The sequence below is a fragment of the Psammomys obesus genome, unplaced genomic scaffold (assembly GCF_907164565.1).
Source record: "Psammomys obesus unplaced genomic scaffold, mPsaObe1.curated_primary_1811, whole genome shotgun sequence".
Lineage (NCBI taxonomy): Eukaryota > Metazoa > Chordata > Mammalia > Rodentia > Muridae > Psammomys > Psammomys obesus.
In genome coordinates, this window is record NW_026586550.1 from 6,528,044 (window position 1) to 6,545,579 (window position 17,536).

The 17,536-nt window shown below is 43.7% G+C and overlaps 1 protein-coding gene across 1 annotated transcript; it reads left to right on the top strand.

The window, feature by feature from the left end:
* The first annotated feature begins 1,120 nt into the window (after positions 1-1,120).
* Positions 1,121-11,634, top strand: LOC129672580 (aldose reductase-related protein 2). Its single transcript, XM_055602097.1, has 10 exons — positions 1,121-1,186; positions 3,020-3,187; positions 3,548-3,664; positions 4,459-4,536; positions 6,835-6,957; positions 7,214-7,320; positions 7,772-7,853; positions 8,505-8,588; positions 9,176-9,258; positions 11,179-11,634. Exons 1-10 carry the CDS (start codon positions 1,121-1,123, stop codon positions 11,219-11,221), a joined length of 951 nt encoding a protein of 316 aa, XP_055458072.1. The 3' UTR covers positions 11,222-11,634.
* The last annotated feature ends 5,902 nt before the right edge of the window (positions 11,635-17,536 follow it).

Sequence of the window (17,536 nt, forward strand, 5' to 3'; positions counted from 1 at the left end):
AAGAATAGTGGAAATGGTAGAATAAATGATCACAAAATAGGACACAATATGAAAATGTTTGGCATAAAAACAATTTTTAAATGGTTTACTATAAGTGTGTAGAAAAGCTTTTCTTATGGTGTCAACTTTGAAAATGTTACTGCAGAACAAAAAAACTAATACATGCAGAAAAATAATTTGAGAAAATAGCACTGGACAATGAGATTTTGAGTGACAGGAATAAAGGTGTTTTATATTTCTATCTTATAATTGTCTTTCTTGTTCACATTTTCCATAATGATATATAATATTTATAATCAAAAGGGTCTGGTTTTTAAATGTAGGCACAAAAAATGTAAAAGCTCAATATAAATACAGCTGGACAAATCTCAAATTATAGAGGGAGGGGAGAAAGAGAGAGAGGAAGAATATTATCAATGGAAGGATCATGTCTTGGTGGCTAACAGAGAAATTTGTTTTTCACAAAATCATCCAGCAATTAGATAAGTAAAACTTTAAAAAGATGGTTAGAAAATAGACACTTCCAGAACACTGTAGTCTTGCTCAAAGCCTCTCTCTCCTCCCGCTCTCCTCTCCTCCATGCTCTTTCCCTCCCGTTTCTCTCCCCTGAACCAACATCTGCCGAGCTATGTTTTCATTTCAGACACACGTCTCTGTCGTTTGATTTTTTTGTGTGTGTGTGACCAACAACAGTTATCTCAAAATAACTCACATAAGCCTCCTGATTTTGCCTCTGAAAACTTTTACTTGCTTCAACCTCTTGGAATACCTACAGGGTTCGCTATTCTCCACGCACTGTGGTAACCCAAACAAATCTAGCCATGGGGCTGGAAGGATCTTTCACCCACGTAATTTAGGCTTTGAAACCTCTAAGTAGCATTCCCAAAGTAATTCATTCTGTGTGTCGGGAGACTTCCCACTGGGCTATGACTAACCTGCCCTCACACTCTCCACTCTCACGAAAGACTGGGATAAACTTCCTGTTCAGTGTCCGCCCCTGGGTGTGGCTGCTTGCTCAGGCAGCAAGAGACTGCCTCTTCACCCAGCACATAAAGCCTCCACCAGCCCCCTTAACCAGGCTACGGACCTTTGCTTTCTCAGAAAGATCCCAGCAGCAATCATGGCCACCTTCTTGGAGCTCAGTACCAAGGCAAAGATGCCCATTGTGGGTCTGGGCACCTGGAGGGTGAGTGTACAGTCTTGGGATATCTGCTTCTTTCAAGTCGGGAAGGGGTCTGGGGGTGGGGGTGGGGGGGTTGGAACCCTGGAGCCTGGACCCAAGTTGCTTTTGGCTCTTGAGCTGCTTCAGACCTCAAAGGTCTAACAGACTTTTCCCTAACAAGTGTTAGGTTGCAAGCTGTCTCCAGACTTGGCAGTTACCCTCTTAGCAAACTTTCCTCTGATCTTATAAGACACTCAACCTTTTATAAGTCTTGACTGTTTTGGTTATTTTCTGGCTGAGTCATTCAGAGCCAGGACACGCTCCAAATGACCCAACTCCCCTTGCCGCCCATGGGCAAGGACTCCATGTCTGGCCTGGGAACCTGCGGGAAAGGCAGTCTCAGACCCCAGCCCAGGCTACCGGCACCTGCATTTTACCAAGACTCCACATGCTTCTTGCACACATTAGGTTCCAAGCATGAAGACCACGGAGCCTGGGCCCTCCTCCTGCCTGGCAGTGTTACTCCCCTGGCAGAATGCCCCAAGAGCCATCCCATTTTCTGGTGAAGCAGATTTCCCAGCCTCTGTTGAGACAAGTCTGACATTGTCCCATCTCCTAACTCTGCTTTTGAATGTATTTCCCTTGGTGATAACATGACAGTGGCCTGATTGTTTCCTGGAGCTCTCTCTATTTGTTTTCTGGAGAGGGAACTTAACAACTTGACTTTAGGTTGCCCTAGAACTCACTCTGTAGCTTAGGTTGGCCTTGACTGCGCAACCCTGCTGCCTCAGCCTCCAGAGGTTGTCAGAGGTGGGAGCCACATCCAGGAGTTGTTTTGGAGCCCATGTCTCGAATTCTGGTGACCTAGCCTCTTTCTCATTCTTTAATAATGGCATTTATGTACTTATTTGTTTCTTTGTTTGTTTTTCAAGACAGGGTTTCTCTGTGCAGCCTTGGCTGTCCTGGACTCACTTTGTAGTCCAGGCTGGCCTTGAACTCACAGAGATTCCCCTACCTCTGCCTTCCTGAGTGCTGGGATTCCAGGCATGTGCCACTGTGCCCTGCCCTCTTTCTCATTCTTTGCCCTGTCTTTTTCCTTTGTTCCTGGAACAGATGGAGGACCTTCTTTGTTTTGGCACTGCGTTAAAGTCTTACTTGGATTTGCTCCAAATTAGAAATTTCACTGTCTACCAAGAAGACAAGCACTCTTTCCAGAAGTAACTCTCAGAAATTAAAAAATCAAATGGAGACCTTGATGAGGGAGTTGTTTTCACGATAAGGATGTGGTATTCGCATCAAAGAGTCTGATCTTATCTGTAGAGACCTTGAAGGCTTTTTTGCATTTACATTTTATTTTGAGGACAGTGTGCCCCAGGCTAGCCTCAAACTCACAATCCCTCTGCCTGCTGTTTCCCCCAGTACTGGGATTACACACATGGGCCACTATACCCAGTGGTTAAAAAATGTTCCTTGTATTTTATTCGTGAGTGAAGCCTTACACACTGCTGCATGGCAGAGCCCGGATTTATCATACAGTGGTCTTTGTTCACATTCTTACCATGGGCTGGGACTGAAATTCCTCTGGGTCCCTTCAGAGTTGAGTTTGGCTTTTAGCAATTTGCAGGGGGAGCCATTTGTCATCCCAGAAACAAGAGATCTTTTAAGATCAGGGGGATTAGATAAACTAACTTCTAGCTCAGATAGAGCCTGGAATGGGTGAACATCTCCAGTGACTTTTCTTTTCCCCTTTGAAAAGCTTGATTTCTTCCCCAGTGTTGGTGTTGCTGGGCTGTGTGGAGCCTGTTGAGAGAGGTCTTGATGTAAGAGCACCCAACAGCCTTTTCTATTGGCTTTCAGTCTCTCCCAGGCCAAGTGAAGGAAGCTGTGAAGGTGGCCATTGATGCTGGATATCGCCACATCGACTGTGCATACGCATATAACAACGAGAATGAAGTTGGAGAAGCCATCCAAGAAAAGATCAAAGAGAAAGTTGTGACGCGAGAGGACCTCTTCATTGTCAGCAAGGTACAGTAAGCCCCTTGGCGGATATAACTTCAAAGCAGGTAGAAGGATCTGATCCACACCAAGAGCTCTCTCCATCCTCTCCTGACTTCCTTCTTGCTTTTGTAATAATACCTGTGGGTGTAAATATCCAGATTCCCAGTCAGTACTGAAAAGATTCTGCTGCTGGCCCACCCTCCTATGTTAGTTTTCCCATAACAAGGATGGCTCCTTTGAGATTCCAGGACTCTTGCCTTTCATGCTTTCTGTCAGTGAGTCTCTCCTGAGATCAGATCAGACTGCAAATCTCTGAGCAGGGAGGTCAAGCAGAGTGTGGCTCTTTCTCTCATTTCTTCCTAATGTCCCTGCTGTCATACTCTGCAGTTGTGGCCCACCTGCTTTGAGAGAAAACTGCTAAAGGAAGCCTTTCAGAAGACCCTCACGGATCTGAAGCTGGACTATTTGGACCTCTATCTGATTCACTGGCCGCAGGGACTTCAGGTTTGCGCTGTTCTCTGTAACAGTCCATAGCTATGGAGATGGGCCTGTGATAAAGGGGGTATGTGATCCTGTCAACTTCCTGCTGATCATGTCCAGTGATGCCCTCTCAAAATGTCTTGGGATGTTCTTGTGTATTGTATTTCAGGGTCCAGCACTCCTGCCAATCGAAACATGTGTAGGGAGTGGCTGAACCACGTATGGTGACATGAGGACGCTGGGTAATAGTCAGTCCACACTAAAAAACCAAAACCAACCAAAAAAAACAAAACAAAATCCCTACCCAGTGCCTGGAACCTTGCTGCTGCTTGTTGCTGAGAGGTTGAAGGGATGTGAATTCTCAGGATGCTCCCCTCATAAACAGCCACTCTGATAGTAGCTATCCAAGCTCTTGGCCTTCTAGAAACTTCAAGGACAGGATATGGTTATTCTCTTCAGTAAACAACATCCTTCAGATCTAGCCTTTGCCTACTGATCTTGAAATTTAAATTTCCTCCAGGTTTGTGTGAGTCCAGATAGCAGATATGCTGCATTCGTTTCCTTCCAAGGTGATGGAAATTCCTCATCATGTCTATGACATATAATAGCAGATTTGGAAAGGGGTCCAGCAGTTTCTATAATTTACTGTAACCACAGTAGGTTGAGAAAGAGATGCTGTTGAAGTTTGATGTCTGCAGGTGTGGCCTCCAGAGCCGACCATGTGCTACGAAGGTGTGGATATTTGGTATTTCACTGACCTAGAGCCTCGCTTCATAGGACCAGGTGCAACCAACTGGCATTTTGTTTTGTATTTATAGCCTGGAAAGGAGTTATTCCCCAAAGACGATCAAGGCAATATCCTCACCAGCAAAATAACGTTCTTGGATGCCTGGGAGGTAGGTCCAGCATCTGCCGTGCCGTCGAGACTGTCACTGTGGTATGGACAGCCCAATGCCTGTGTGCAATTCTGTCTCTGTTTCTTTCTAGTTCTTCTAACTCCTCACCATGTTTGGATTTAGGTCTCATCTAGAATCATCTACCTTATTATTATTTCTCTTTTGAGTCAGGGTCTTACTGTGTGTACTTGGCTAGCCCGGAGGCCACAGAGACCCATCAGCCTCTGCCTTCCCAGCTAGTCTAGTATACACAAAGATGAAAAACAAGGAGACCCTGTCTAGCAACACATGAGGTTGTCCTTTGACCTCTTCACACTTGCATGCCTGCATGCACTCATGTCATGCACATACTCACATTATACATCCAACTGATACATATCTGTGAGGGTGTGATAAGGATGAAGAGGGCTAACATCCAAAGCTTCACACAGCACAGTAGTTACCAGGCCTGTCAGGGACTGTTGCTTTTTCCATGTGCAAATGATGAAACCCATAATTTTGAGAATTGGGAAGTGGTCAGGTTATGGATTGGTGATATGATACAATTAAGATTAGGCTCAGATCTATCTGACTCATTCGTCCACTTACCAGAACCTTTGGCACAGTGCTTGGCAAATAGTGAATGTATATGTAAACATCAGAAAAAAACAAGTATTTTCTTTTGAAAATCAAACAATTCACTATCAGTTCCTTTGAAGAACTCAGACCAATACTTGATGTGCATAATTAACATTCAAAAGCCAAATAAGTCATGGATGTGTTTCTCTTAAAACAAACAAACAAACAAAACTCTGCCACTGTGTCCTCTTGCAAATGTCAACAGAAGGTGAGCATGCTAGTTTTAAGCCATGATAAAGATTTGGGTGCTGTTTTTCTGGCAGCCCTCTATTTGTGTTGTGTCTTTCTACTTCAAAATGACTGACACTGGTTTTCCTGAGAGGAGGGAACTGATGTAATGACATTAAATGCAAGTCTTCTATGGTTAGTTTATCCACCTCCACAGGGTTCTTGCTACTTTGAACTTTAACTGGAGGCAGCAATACGTAGAGAACAAAAGTGTATGACAGTGGAAGGAGAAGGGAACGAAGCAGAGCAGCCAGTGTTTTAGAGTGGATGGCAATCCTAGTGTTGTGGAATGCTGTGCTCTGGCCATAGCATGGCCATTGCTTTCCTGTAATCAGAACAGTCTCATGTAAACATAAGAATGGACCCACTAATGTTCCCTCATGGAAAGGGAGTGGGAAGAGGACTCATGAGGATCAGGAGGCAGACCACCAGGGACTCTGGAACAGCTCAAGAGCTAGCACACAGGCCCCTCCTCTTGAATGTGGATATGTAAAACGTTGATGGTTGCAGAGAGATGTAGTAGTCCCAAAGTTGCCACTGCTCCTATAGGCAGCTCCTGACTCATGGTCCTGTGAGAAGCTCAGTTAAAGGGTTTGTTCTAACAGCTTAGACTTGGGTGGTAAACCCAAAGGATGTGGGCTTCTTTGTTGATCTGCTGTTGGCACCCCAATCGGGGATGAATCAATGTTTATGTTTCCTTGATAAATAAGTTAACACCTAGAGATATATTGGAAAGGAATTATTCTTGACAGGTAAATCATTAATTACATCTACGAGTAACTGAACACTTGTTACAAGAAAGTCGGGGGGAAACACTGTGGATTCAGTTCAGTGGCGATGTCTTACCTCCTAAGCACAAGGCCTTGGATCCCATCCCCAGAACAGTGACAGTAGAAAGATAAAATTCAAAAGCTGTGTGTAGTTCTGTAGTCGCTTTTGAATATTTTCTTGAGGCTTTCTGACTAGGGTGGAACAGGGAAAAATTAAAGGTCTTTCCATATTGGTGCTCAAGGTTGTGCAAACTGTCAAATGAGCCCCAGCAGCCTTACTGTGAAGACTGACAGCTCAGTGAAAGAAGTACACTGTACATTTATATTCTGCAGGGACCTCTCCTAAATGAATCATAAAGGCATGTTGAATTTGTGGCTGCCAGTATAAGGCATATCATTATTTGACAAAACCTTAAATTGTTCATTCTGGGCAAAAAAAAAAAAAAAATCATTATTTTAATAAGTACATTTCACAGGGTTAACGCACAGTCATGGTTGTGGCATCCACTCCTGGTAACATCTGCCCCTTGATGGCTGTCAGCTGTCTGGATTGACATTTCCTGCTAGTGTTGCAGGTTACCTAAAACCTGGAGGGATATTTAGCCATTCTTATTTCAGGACTAAACCAAGCCAACATCCCTGTATCCTACAGCCACCTAAATGACATTCCTCACTGTGACAGGGCATGGAGGAACTGGTAGACCAGGGGCTGGTGAAAGCCCTGGGCGTCTCCAACTTCAACCACTTCCAGATTGAAAGGCTCCTGAACAAGCCTGGACTGAAACATAAGCCAGTGACCAACCAGGTACATTCTGTTTGGTGCAGGGTCCTGCTCTGTGCCTGCTTCAGCCCTGGGAGGCCGATGGACTGAGCCTTCTTTCGGGGATCAATGTTCAGGATGCTCAGCGAGGTGGGAGGCAGATCTCTGGGTCCGGTTTGTAGCTCATCTGTCAGTGGGTTGTATCTGGCCTTTGTATTGGTCTTTTCTTGTTGTCTAGCATTCCCTCTCAGCTACTCAGGAAGGCCTATTTCCCCAGTGACAGAGGTGTTCTCTCTTGCAGGTCGAATGCCACCCCTACCTCACCCAGGAAAAACTGATCCAATACTGTCACTCCAAGGGCATCACTATCACGGCCTACAGTCCTCTGGGCTCCCCAGATAGGCCTTGGTGAGGCTTCAGAGTGGTGACTTTCTTTTATCACTCTTAAAATTATTGTTTAACAATTGGTTAGTTTTGGTATAAATTTCATATGCACCTGGAAAAAAAAGTGTACCTATAGCAGTATATCTGACACATCCAAATAGGAATGCAGGAGGGGGTGGGGTGGGGGTGTGAGAAGGCGCAATGTTTAAAAACAAAAAGGAGACAGGATGTCTTACCTCTTAAGAGTGCTTTGTTTCTGCTATTTAATGCTAGGGCACCCTTTACGAATGACTGAGGCTTCAGAGCCTGCGGAGGGGACCACAGGAAAGACACAAAGCTTCCAGGTGGCTCCCTGGCCTGTTCTGCATATAGAGAAGGCTGTGATGCTCAGCCTTGATACTGTCATGGAAGTGGGGGTCATGCTTATGTAACAGCTCTGGTGATTTACTCACTCCAGCTATCTTTCTGCGTTTAGGGCCAAGCCAGAGGACCCTTCATTGCTAGAGGACCCCAAGATTAAAGAGATTGCTGCAAAGCACAAGAAAACCTCAGCCCAGGTAAACTATGGCACCCCCCCCCCATCCTGCCATCCATTTTATAGTCTTGTTCTATTCTTTGTATTGCCTTCTTTTAGCCCCTTGGAGGGGAAGAAATGGGAAATGTAAATCTATTTGCATCTTCAGGAAACACAGCTGGTAGCAAACAAGGACCACTTCTGTTCATTAGCTTTTTGCCAAGTCCTCATTCCTAACTAGAGAAATCATGGTATTGCCCTCAGGATTAAGGGAGATGAAAGAGCTAGAGGGAGCTACAAAGATTGTCCTTGTCTTTTCTATGCTGTGATAAGACACTTAAAGAAGAAGGGCTTATTTGGAGCTTACATTTCCAGAGGGAAAGGAGCCATTAATTGTCCTGGTGGGGAGCAATGGTGGCAGGCAGGCAGGCATGGTGCTGGAGTAGCATCCAAGAGTCACACCTCAACCCCAAAACAGGAAGCTGAGAGCACACCAGGAATGACATGAATCTTGAAACCTTAAGCCTGCCCCTAGGGACATGACATCTTCTTCAACAAGGCCACACCTCCTTCCCATTCCCAAACAGTTCCACTACCTGGGGACTAAGCTTTCAAATGGGCACACCTGTGGGGCCATTCTCAAACCACCACAGTCCTCTTTTAGTGAACATACACATTCACTTTTTGTGCCCAGGTTCTGATTCGGTTCCACATCCAGAGGAATGTGGTGGTGATCCCCAAGTCTGTGACACCAGCACGTATATATGAGAACTTCCAGGTAAGGTCCCGGCTGACCATCTGCTATGTATGTATGATAGGAAGACTCTCATTAGGATCTGTCATCCCATCCCCAGATTATTGGTGTGTCATTCCCTAACTTCTGATCATCTTTTGAACTCTCCTTGTGAAGAGAGCTGGCCTCAACAGAGCTGAGATGAATCAGCAGTAAGCCACAAATGGGCTGAGGATGGGGTTCAGAGAAACCCTGTCAGCTCTGAGCATAGATGTATATTATGCCACCAAAAAGACCCTTGTTCTCCCATGAGCACTTACATCAAGAGCCATAGACTATCTTGCCCAAGTGCATACTGTCCTGGCTTGTACAGCAACCTTTTAGCTGGAGAACAGGCATGGACTGGACTTGAAGGGATGTCCTTCTGGAAGAGTCCATGTGTCCCTCAAGGATTAGACCCTGTATAAACTGAGATTTTGTGACTATTAAGCCCAAGGTCTATTTTTGGAACACTGAACCTATAGAAAATGGTTTGTATGCAGTGTAAACCTGTGTGTGCATAGGGGCTGCCTTCAGCCTCAGGCACCAGCTCTTCCCTTGCTGAGGATGTGTGGGGACTCTTGTCTTTCCAGGTCTTTGACTTCCAGTTGAGTGATGAGGAAATGTCCACTATCCTCAGCTTCAACAGAAACTGGAGGGCCCTCCTGCTGCCTGAGTAAGTGGGGTAGGGTTATGCCTGAGCCTTCTGAAGATGGAGAGAATTAGCTGAAAGGGTTGGAAGACATCCAGGATGATAACCTTTACCCTCAAATACTATTTTTTGGAAGTTGTGTAAAAGTAAAATAAAGTAGGTAAAAGGTATAGGAAATAGTGCATCCTAGTGTCATTGACACTTTATATGTAATGACCCAGAGGCAGTTTTGCTGATAAAGTCAGAGTTGAAAGAAGCAAGAGATGCGCCACCTTTCTTGGCAGTTACAGCAGTGGATGCAAATGCCCTGAGGTAGTGGATTTAGGGCACTCGAAAAAGGAGACCAGTGAAGCAGCAGCAAATAGGTAGGGGCTCCTGTGGGAAGAAATGAATTCAAAGAGAATCTTAAAGCTAAGCGCATGCAGGTGGTATGGACCATGAGACAGACTTTGATTTTAGGTGGAAGGAATTTAGGAGCCAGGAGAGGAACGGAGCTTGGCATGATCTGACACAACTTAACAGTTCCACACTGACTTCTGCTTTGAGAGGTCACAGGGAGCCTACTTTGGTAATCTAGAGAAGAAAGGATAATGATTGGAGCTGGCTGCCACTAGAAAATAGCCAATTGAATTTGTCAAAAGTTAACAAATAGGGTTTTGCTTGGTTGGTTTTGTTTTTGTATGAGCAATTCAAGAACAGAACTGTCATTTAGAAGTCAAGGATTTAACTTGAGACATGATTGTGATGCCATTTGTTCACAGTCTAGGTAATGGGAGAAAGTTACATAAATGAGTGGCGGTAATGGATTGGTCTACTCAGAAGTAAGTCCAGCTGGCTGCTAACCCAAACTTCAGTCATTCCATAGCTCTGGAGCTTTGGATGGATCTGTAGCTTTGCCGACCCGTTTCCTTATCTACAGAGGAGGGGTGATAAGACCAGTTACAGCAAATATCCATTGACTACAACTTTAGGATTTATAAGAGATCCTAGCTCATGGCTTATCTTGCCTTGTTTAATGCAGCAACCATAATACAGCAACCAATCTGTAGATTTCAACATGATTTCCCACTTTTCTATAAAATGGAAAGAATCAAACAGTATTTGTGAAACCTTTATGTGTCAATTTTCTTTCTTTCTTTCTTTCTGTTTGTTTGTTTGTTTGTTTGTTTGTTTTTCGAGACAGGGCTTTTCCATGTATCCCTGGCTGTTCTGGAACTCACTCTGCAGACTAGACTAGGCTGGTCTTAACTCACAGAGACCCTCCTGCCCCTGCCTCCCAAGTGCTAGGATTAAAGGTGTGCGCCACCACTGCCCAGCTGCCAGGTTCTAATAACCTATTATTATGACCTTATTCTGATGACCTGGCTACTTCCCTGCCCTCTTATCAAATGTTCTGCTCATCTATTTAAGGGGAAGTTCATGATATGGAGCCACTTATGTGTCTTAGCTCCAGGAAATGGAGTGAGGAGAGCCTGGGAAAGCATGTAGAAAGAACGTTCTTATGTAATATAATCTCCCTAGGCTGGGGAAGGGGCTCAGCAGAGAGTGCTTGTCTGGTGTGTATGAAACCTTGAGTTGGATCGAAATAGTCCATCAAACCAGGTCTGTTTCAAATTCATGGCTTCTTTTCCTTTCATTGCTGTTACACACAAATATGTGTATTCCTAAGACATCAAGGAAGGGCATATGGGAGATTTTGGAGGGAAGAAAAGGAAAAGGGAAGTGATGTAGTTATATTATAATCTCAATACATAAAATAAATAATTAAAAAAAAAAATAAAGCCAGGCCTGGTGGCACGAGGCAGAGGTAGTAAATCATAAAGTTCAAAGTTGTTCTCCTTTCCATAAGTTCAGCCTGGGATACATGAGATCCTCTCAAATAAACCTCAAGAAACAAACAACTATGAGATGGCACTAACGTTTACCCCATGCTCATTGCTGCAGGACAGCAAACATGGAAGAATATCCTTACAATGCAGAATACTGAAGCTCAATCACTTGAAGAGACTTCCTCTTTGCTGATGTCTGCCTCTCTCCTGGAGCCCCGGTGAAGCCAAGCCTACCTGATATCAGGCTGGGTTTAAATTCTCATGTTGAATCAGGGGCAGACTGTTGCAAGGAAGTGTGACTCGGAGAAACAAACAGGCGTTTCTTTCACTAATCTGATCTGAACAAATGCTTGTCAAAAACCAGGAACTCTGGTAACATTTGGTTGACATTTATTTTAGAAATGTGTGGTATATTAAGTGTCTTTAATTTTTTTGTTTGGTTGAGATTACAGTAACTTTGATTTGCTTTACTGGGATTTTTAAATTTTAATTACACCTTTTCCATGTCAATGCACAGCACTTGCCCAGTCCTTTGTATTCCCTTCTCTCAATTCAATAAACAGAATGAGCAATTAAATTAAAAAAAAACATTTGAGGGTATAAAAATAAAATAATAAAAATCATAACATTAACAAGCATATCTAACACATTCTGAAGTGATCTTTGAATAAGTGAACTCATTGGGTCCAACTCTTATAATTTGAAGTTTGCATGGGAGGAAGTGGAGGGAGGCATGGCAAAGCCAAAAACTTGCTTGCCTGAGATCCCTGTGTAAAGTGTCTAAAACTAAGTTTCAAAGGAAGACGCACCCAGGGAGAGCTCAAGGCATTTTGATGCCCCCTCCTCCCAAGTCTTCTTCTTTCTTCTACTTTTCTGTGACTTTCTTGATCCATTCTTCCTGTTGCTCCCCAACCTTGCCTTTACGACCCCATCATGCCAAAGAGTCAGTGCCAGTGGTGGAAGAGCCTGAAATCCACAAAGGACATCCCTGGAATGGGGTGGTAAATGAGTCTGGACATGAAAAACCTTATTGCTGGGAACCTGGCACACATCCCTTTGCTATAGCATTTGTTCTTGCAAACATTGTAATCATCTAGAAAGGCCCAGGGAACAGAAGGGGCATCTGGCCACATTTGGCCATGTCTGCCCCACATGTTTTGAAAAAACAGGTCTGCTAGCTCCTAGACCCTGCCTTTGCTTCAGTGTGCATGGTGGTGAGAGATGGTGGCCACCTACACCTCCAGGATCCCTAGTCGGCTGGCTTCCTCTGGGTTCTCAGCGGGGACTGCTGTTGTGGAGTTAAAGGACCTGAGATGTAAAACGTGTGGGTTTTCGGATGTCATCTCCCATAGAAGTCACACTTGTTGCAGAATACCAGCTCTGTCTTGCAGCTTTGACCTGGATTCTGTCTTACCAGTTGGCACAGCTTCTGGGGTTAGGCCACATCTGTCCATTCCTTATCGGAGAGGTGGTCCTTCCTTCTGAGGCTCTGGTGTTTACCTCGTTGGCTCTCCCCTACTTTTGCTGGTTGTTGAAGCAGTGCCTGACCTTGTAGTTACGTATTCAGAAGTACTGATTTCTCTCTTTGACTTCTCCTGGTACTTTTATAGGGAAACACTAGATCACCCTCAGCAAGCATGCCATTATCACCGCCATCATCAATCAATCCATACTACTTGGTTTTTAGAGACAGGGTCTCACTATGTAGCCCTGGCTGCCCTAAACTAAATACACCAGACTGACTTCAAATTTATAGAGATCCACCTGCCTCTGCCTTCTGAGTGCTGGGATTAAAGGTGTGCACCACCATACATGGAAAAGTATCTTAACGTAACTTCTATTTGCAAAGACCGTTTATTCAAATAATGTCTTTATTCTGAGGTCTGGGCAGCCAGGCTTTAGGCTCACTAGCCAAGCAATGTCTGGAACATTATTACACCTTTATTGATTACTCAGTATTGCTGAGACTATAGTGTGGACATATACAAAGGAATTTACTATCGTATTACATTCATTTATTACCAAGTAGCCAAATTGTTATCTCTTGCCATCATCTGAATACATTTGCAATTTTTTATTCAGTAGCTTGCCTGGTTTTGCATTTATCCATTCTTGGGCTCTATGTGTTTTGTGTACGCTGCAGACTGCTACAGGAGGTCAGCTTTCCAGGAACATTTGTCCCATCACAAATGTGGTCAGAATCTATGACCCTCGCATGACCTTCATTGTGTCATCCCTGAATGTGGGCAGACTGTGAATGTGATGAGATTGTACTCATACAATATAGTTGATGAAGTAAGTGATTTGGTCTTTGTGATTGTCTTTAACCCACTGAGTCCTAGATACAAATCACTAGGGAGGGTATGACTTACCTGTGTGGCTTCTGTTCAGAAGACTATCTATCACCTGTGTAGAAGGTGTCAGAGAAAGCGTAGTGTGAGCCATAATTCCTTTTCATTTCAGTGCATCCAGACTCCTCAAGAATCAGACAGAGCTTGTGGACCGGTGCACATTCAGAATCAGGATGGAAACACTGCTGATTCTGTGCAGTGTCTCCACTGCCCTGTGGAGATACTCATTTGTAGGTGTGTGCTCCAAAGTAAGAGTTTTACAGTGTGTGACCCTGTACACTCATTCAATGTTTTCTATTTATGCTTTTTAGTTAGTTTGTCTGGTTTTTTTTATTTGTTTATTTCTCTGTGTAGCCCTGGTTGTCCTAAAACTCCCTCTGTAGACCAGGCTGGCCTCAAACTCAAAGAGATCCACCTGCCTGTGAGCTTGGCTGAGATCTCATACCATCCTTGCTGTGACGACATTCTGACTTTGTGTGCCTTTAGTTTCCTGTCTGTAAGGTCTTGCGCCCAACCAACGCAAGGGCTGTGGAGTCTCACAGGAGAGCTCAGGACCAGAGCAATGTATAGAACACCTTGTTCTAACTTGCAGTTCCATAGGGTTAGAGTCTCTAAGGCAGCTGGGAGGCACAGTGCTGGAGCAGGATGGTGAGAGCTCATATCTTGATCTACAAGGAAGTGTGGGGAGGAGAGTGAACTATGAGGAGGCTAGGATCTTTGAAGATTTATTTGCTTATTTGTTTACTTATTTACTTATTTATTATGTGTAGAGTGCTCTGCCTGCAAGCCAGAAGAGGGCACCAGATCTCATTATACATGGTTGTGATTATACATGGTGGTTGCTCAGAACTGAACTCAGGATCTTCGGAAGAGCAGCCATGCGCTTAACCTCTGAGCCATCTCTCCAGCCTGAGGCTAGGATTTTTAACCACAAAGCCTGCCCACAACAATGTACTTCCTCCAGCAGGGGGGTCACCATGTAAACGCCCCCAAACAGCACCACCAAGTGCAATCCAGGTGTCCAGGGCTTGAGTCTGTGGAGGGCATTTTCTTTCAAACCACCACGCCCACACCATGCGGGCATATGTTTGTGTTATACTCAGTAGTGTTTTTGTTTTTTTTGTTTTGAGAAATATGTAGAGTTAATGGAAGCATTTGAAAGTTAGCCCCTTTGTTCCAATTTTATAGATTTATTAGTGAGCTATCTTACTAATTTAATATTAATCTGACAAATTAAAGTATTGACTTTAATTGAAGCAATTTAAAGTGTTGGTGTCTTTAAGCTAATTCTGGTAGCTTTAGGGAGCCAAGAAAGGCTGATTCTTACAGAATTTTAATACACTAATAGGGTGGCTCTGATGCCAATGTCCCATGTATAGTATTGCAAATTAAAAATTAATTTTCAAAACTTTCATTTTGCTAGTCTAATCATGATTCAAGAGCAGGCAATAGAGTCCAGTTAGAACCCCCACACATACACTGGCCAAGCTCCCCATCTGAAGACGAAGCCACCCATCGGCCACATACGTGCAGGGACCTAGGTCCAGACCATGCATGCTCCTTAGTTGATGGCTCAGTCTCTGCAGGCCCCCATGGACTGGGTTAATTGTCTCTGCTGGTCTTCTTGCGAGGTTCCTGTCCCCTCATAGTCCTTCCATCTTTCCCCCAACACTTCCACAGGACCGCCGGAGTTCCACCCCATGCTTGGCTGCAAGTCCCGGGATCTGTCCTGAGAGTCCCCTGCCTCTTCCACTCCACTCTTGGTGTTACAGCACGTGTCAGAATGTCCTTTTTTTTTTTAATCCTTTAATTGACTGGCTTCCCCTTTGTATCAACTCGAACATTATACTCTGTTGCCATCTAGTGGCCCTTGGGGACATTACATATCCCTGATGTCTAGTCTCAGAAGGAAGCAGGTAAAACCAGGATAGCTACAAGTGTGGGGCGCGGTGCTGTAGGCTCCTTACTACACAGGAGGCTGAGACAGGCGGATCCCAAGTTCATGGTTGACGGGCTAAGGAGCGAGCACCAGGCCATCACTAGCAACTTAAGGAAGGCTTTCTCAAAGAGTAAAGAAGAGGAAGACTCTAATGCAGTAGTGGATCGCCTGTCTGGCATGCTCTAAAGAGAAAGAGCCGCTAGTTGAAGAATAAGAAATATTTTGGATTTTGATGAATCCACATTATTTCTTCCAAAATAAAATTTTCTTAGCCCTGCACTGTGAAAAGGCGCTGGGAGAGGGGGGCAGAAAAGGATGGTTTTAGTACATTCCCAAGCTATATGTTTATGCTTCACTAACTCTCCTAAAGCTTTATTACAGTCTTCTTTCGATAGCTCAGTTGGTAGAGTGGAAGACTGTAGACAAAAGGGCTGAGAAAGAAATTAGGGAAACAACACCCTTCACAATAGCCACAAATAACGTAAAATACCTTGGGGTGACACTAACCAAGCAAATCAGAGACTTGTATGAAAAAAACTTTCAGTCTCTGAAGAAAGAAATAGAAGAAGATATCAGAAGATGGAAAGATCTCCCATGCTCATGGCTTGGCAGGATTAACATAGTAAAAACAGCCATCCTGCCAAAAGCAATCTACAGATTCAATGCAATTCCCACCAAATTACCAACACAATTCTTTACAGACCTTGAAAGAAAAATTCTCAACTTCATATGGAATAACAAGAAACCCAGAATTGCTAAAACAATCCTCTACAATAAAAGATCTTCTGGAGGTATCTCCATCCCTGATCTCAAGCTGTACTATAGAGCAACAATACTAAAAACTGCATGATACTGGCATAGAAACTGACTGGTGGATCAATGGAGTTGAATAGAAGACTCAGAAATAAACCCACTCACTTACGGACACCTGATTTTTGACAAAGATGCCAAAACCATACAATGGAAAAAAGACAGCATCTTCAACAAATGGTGCTGGTCTAACTGGATGCCTACATGTAGAAAAATGCAAATAGATACATACTTATCACCCTGCACAAAACTAAAATCCAAGTGGATCAAAGACCTCAATATAAAACCATATACACTAAACCTGTTAGAAGAAAAAGTGGGGAAGAACCTTGAACTCATTGGCACAGGAGACAACTTCCTGAACAGAACACCAACAGGCTCTAAGATCAACAACCAATAAATGGGACCTCCTGAAACTGAAAAGCTTCTGTAAAGCAAAGGACACTGTCGTCAGAACAAAACCACAGCCTACAGATTGGGAAAGGATCTTCACCAATCCTTTATCTAACAGAGGGCTAATATCCAGAATATATAAAGAACTCAGGAAGTTAAAAGCAACACATCTAGTAATCCAATTAAAAAATGGGATACAGAGCTAAACAGAGAATTCTCAATAGAGGAATATCGAATGGCAGAGAAACACTTAAAGAAATGTTCAATGTCCTTAATCATCAGGGAAATGCAAATCAAAACGACCCTGAGATTTCACCTTAAACCCATCAGAATGGCTAAGATCAATGGCTAAGCATATAACAACACATGTTTGAGAAGATGTGGAGAAAGGGGAACACTACTCCATTGCTGGTGGGAATGTAAATTTGTACAAGCACTTTGGAAATCAATCTAGTCCTTTCTCAGACAATTAGGAATAGTGTTACCTCAAGATCCAGCTATACCACTTCTAGGCATATATCCAAATATGCTCAAGTATACAACAAGGACATTTGCTCACCCATGTTTGTAGCAGCTTTATTCATAATAGCCAGAAGCTGGAAACAGCCCAGATGCCCCTCAGTTGAGGAATGGATACAGAAATTGTGGTACTTTTACACAATGGAATACTACTCAGAAATTAAAAACAAGGAAATCATGAAATTTGCAGGCAAATGGTGGGATCTAGAAAAGATCATCCTGAGTGAGGTATCCCAGAAGCAGAAAGACACACATGGTATATACTCACTAATAAGTGTATATTAGACATATAATATAGGATACTCATACTAAAATCTATATACCTAAAGAAGCTAAAGAAGGACCCTGGGTAAGATGATCAATCCTCACTCAGAAAGGCAAACAGGATGGACATCAGAAGAGGGAGAAAACAGGGAACAGGACAGGAGCCTACCACAGAGGGACTCTGAAAGACTCTACCC

Coding starts and splice junctions, on each gene's coding strand:
- LOC129672580 (XM_055602097.1), top strand. CDS start 1,121: ATGGCCACCTTCTTGGAGCTCAGTACCAAGGCAAAGATGCCCATTGTG. Junction 3,188..3,547: donor ACCTCTTCATTGTCAGCAAG/GTACAGTAAGCC, acceptor CATACTCTGCAG/TTGTGGCCCACCTGCTTTGA. Junction 3,665..4,458: donor ACTGGCCGCAGGGACTTCAG/GTTTGCGCTGTT, acceptor TTGTATTTATAG/CCTGGAAAGGAGTTATTCCC.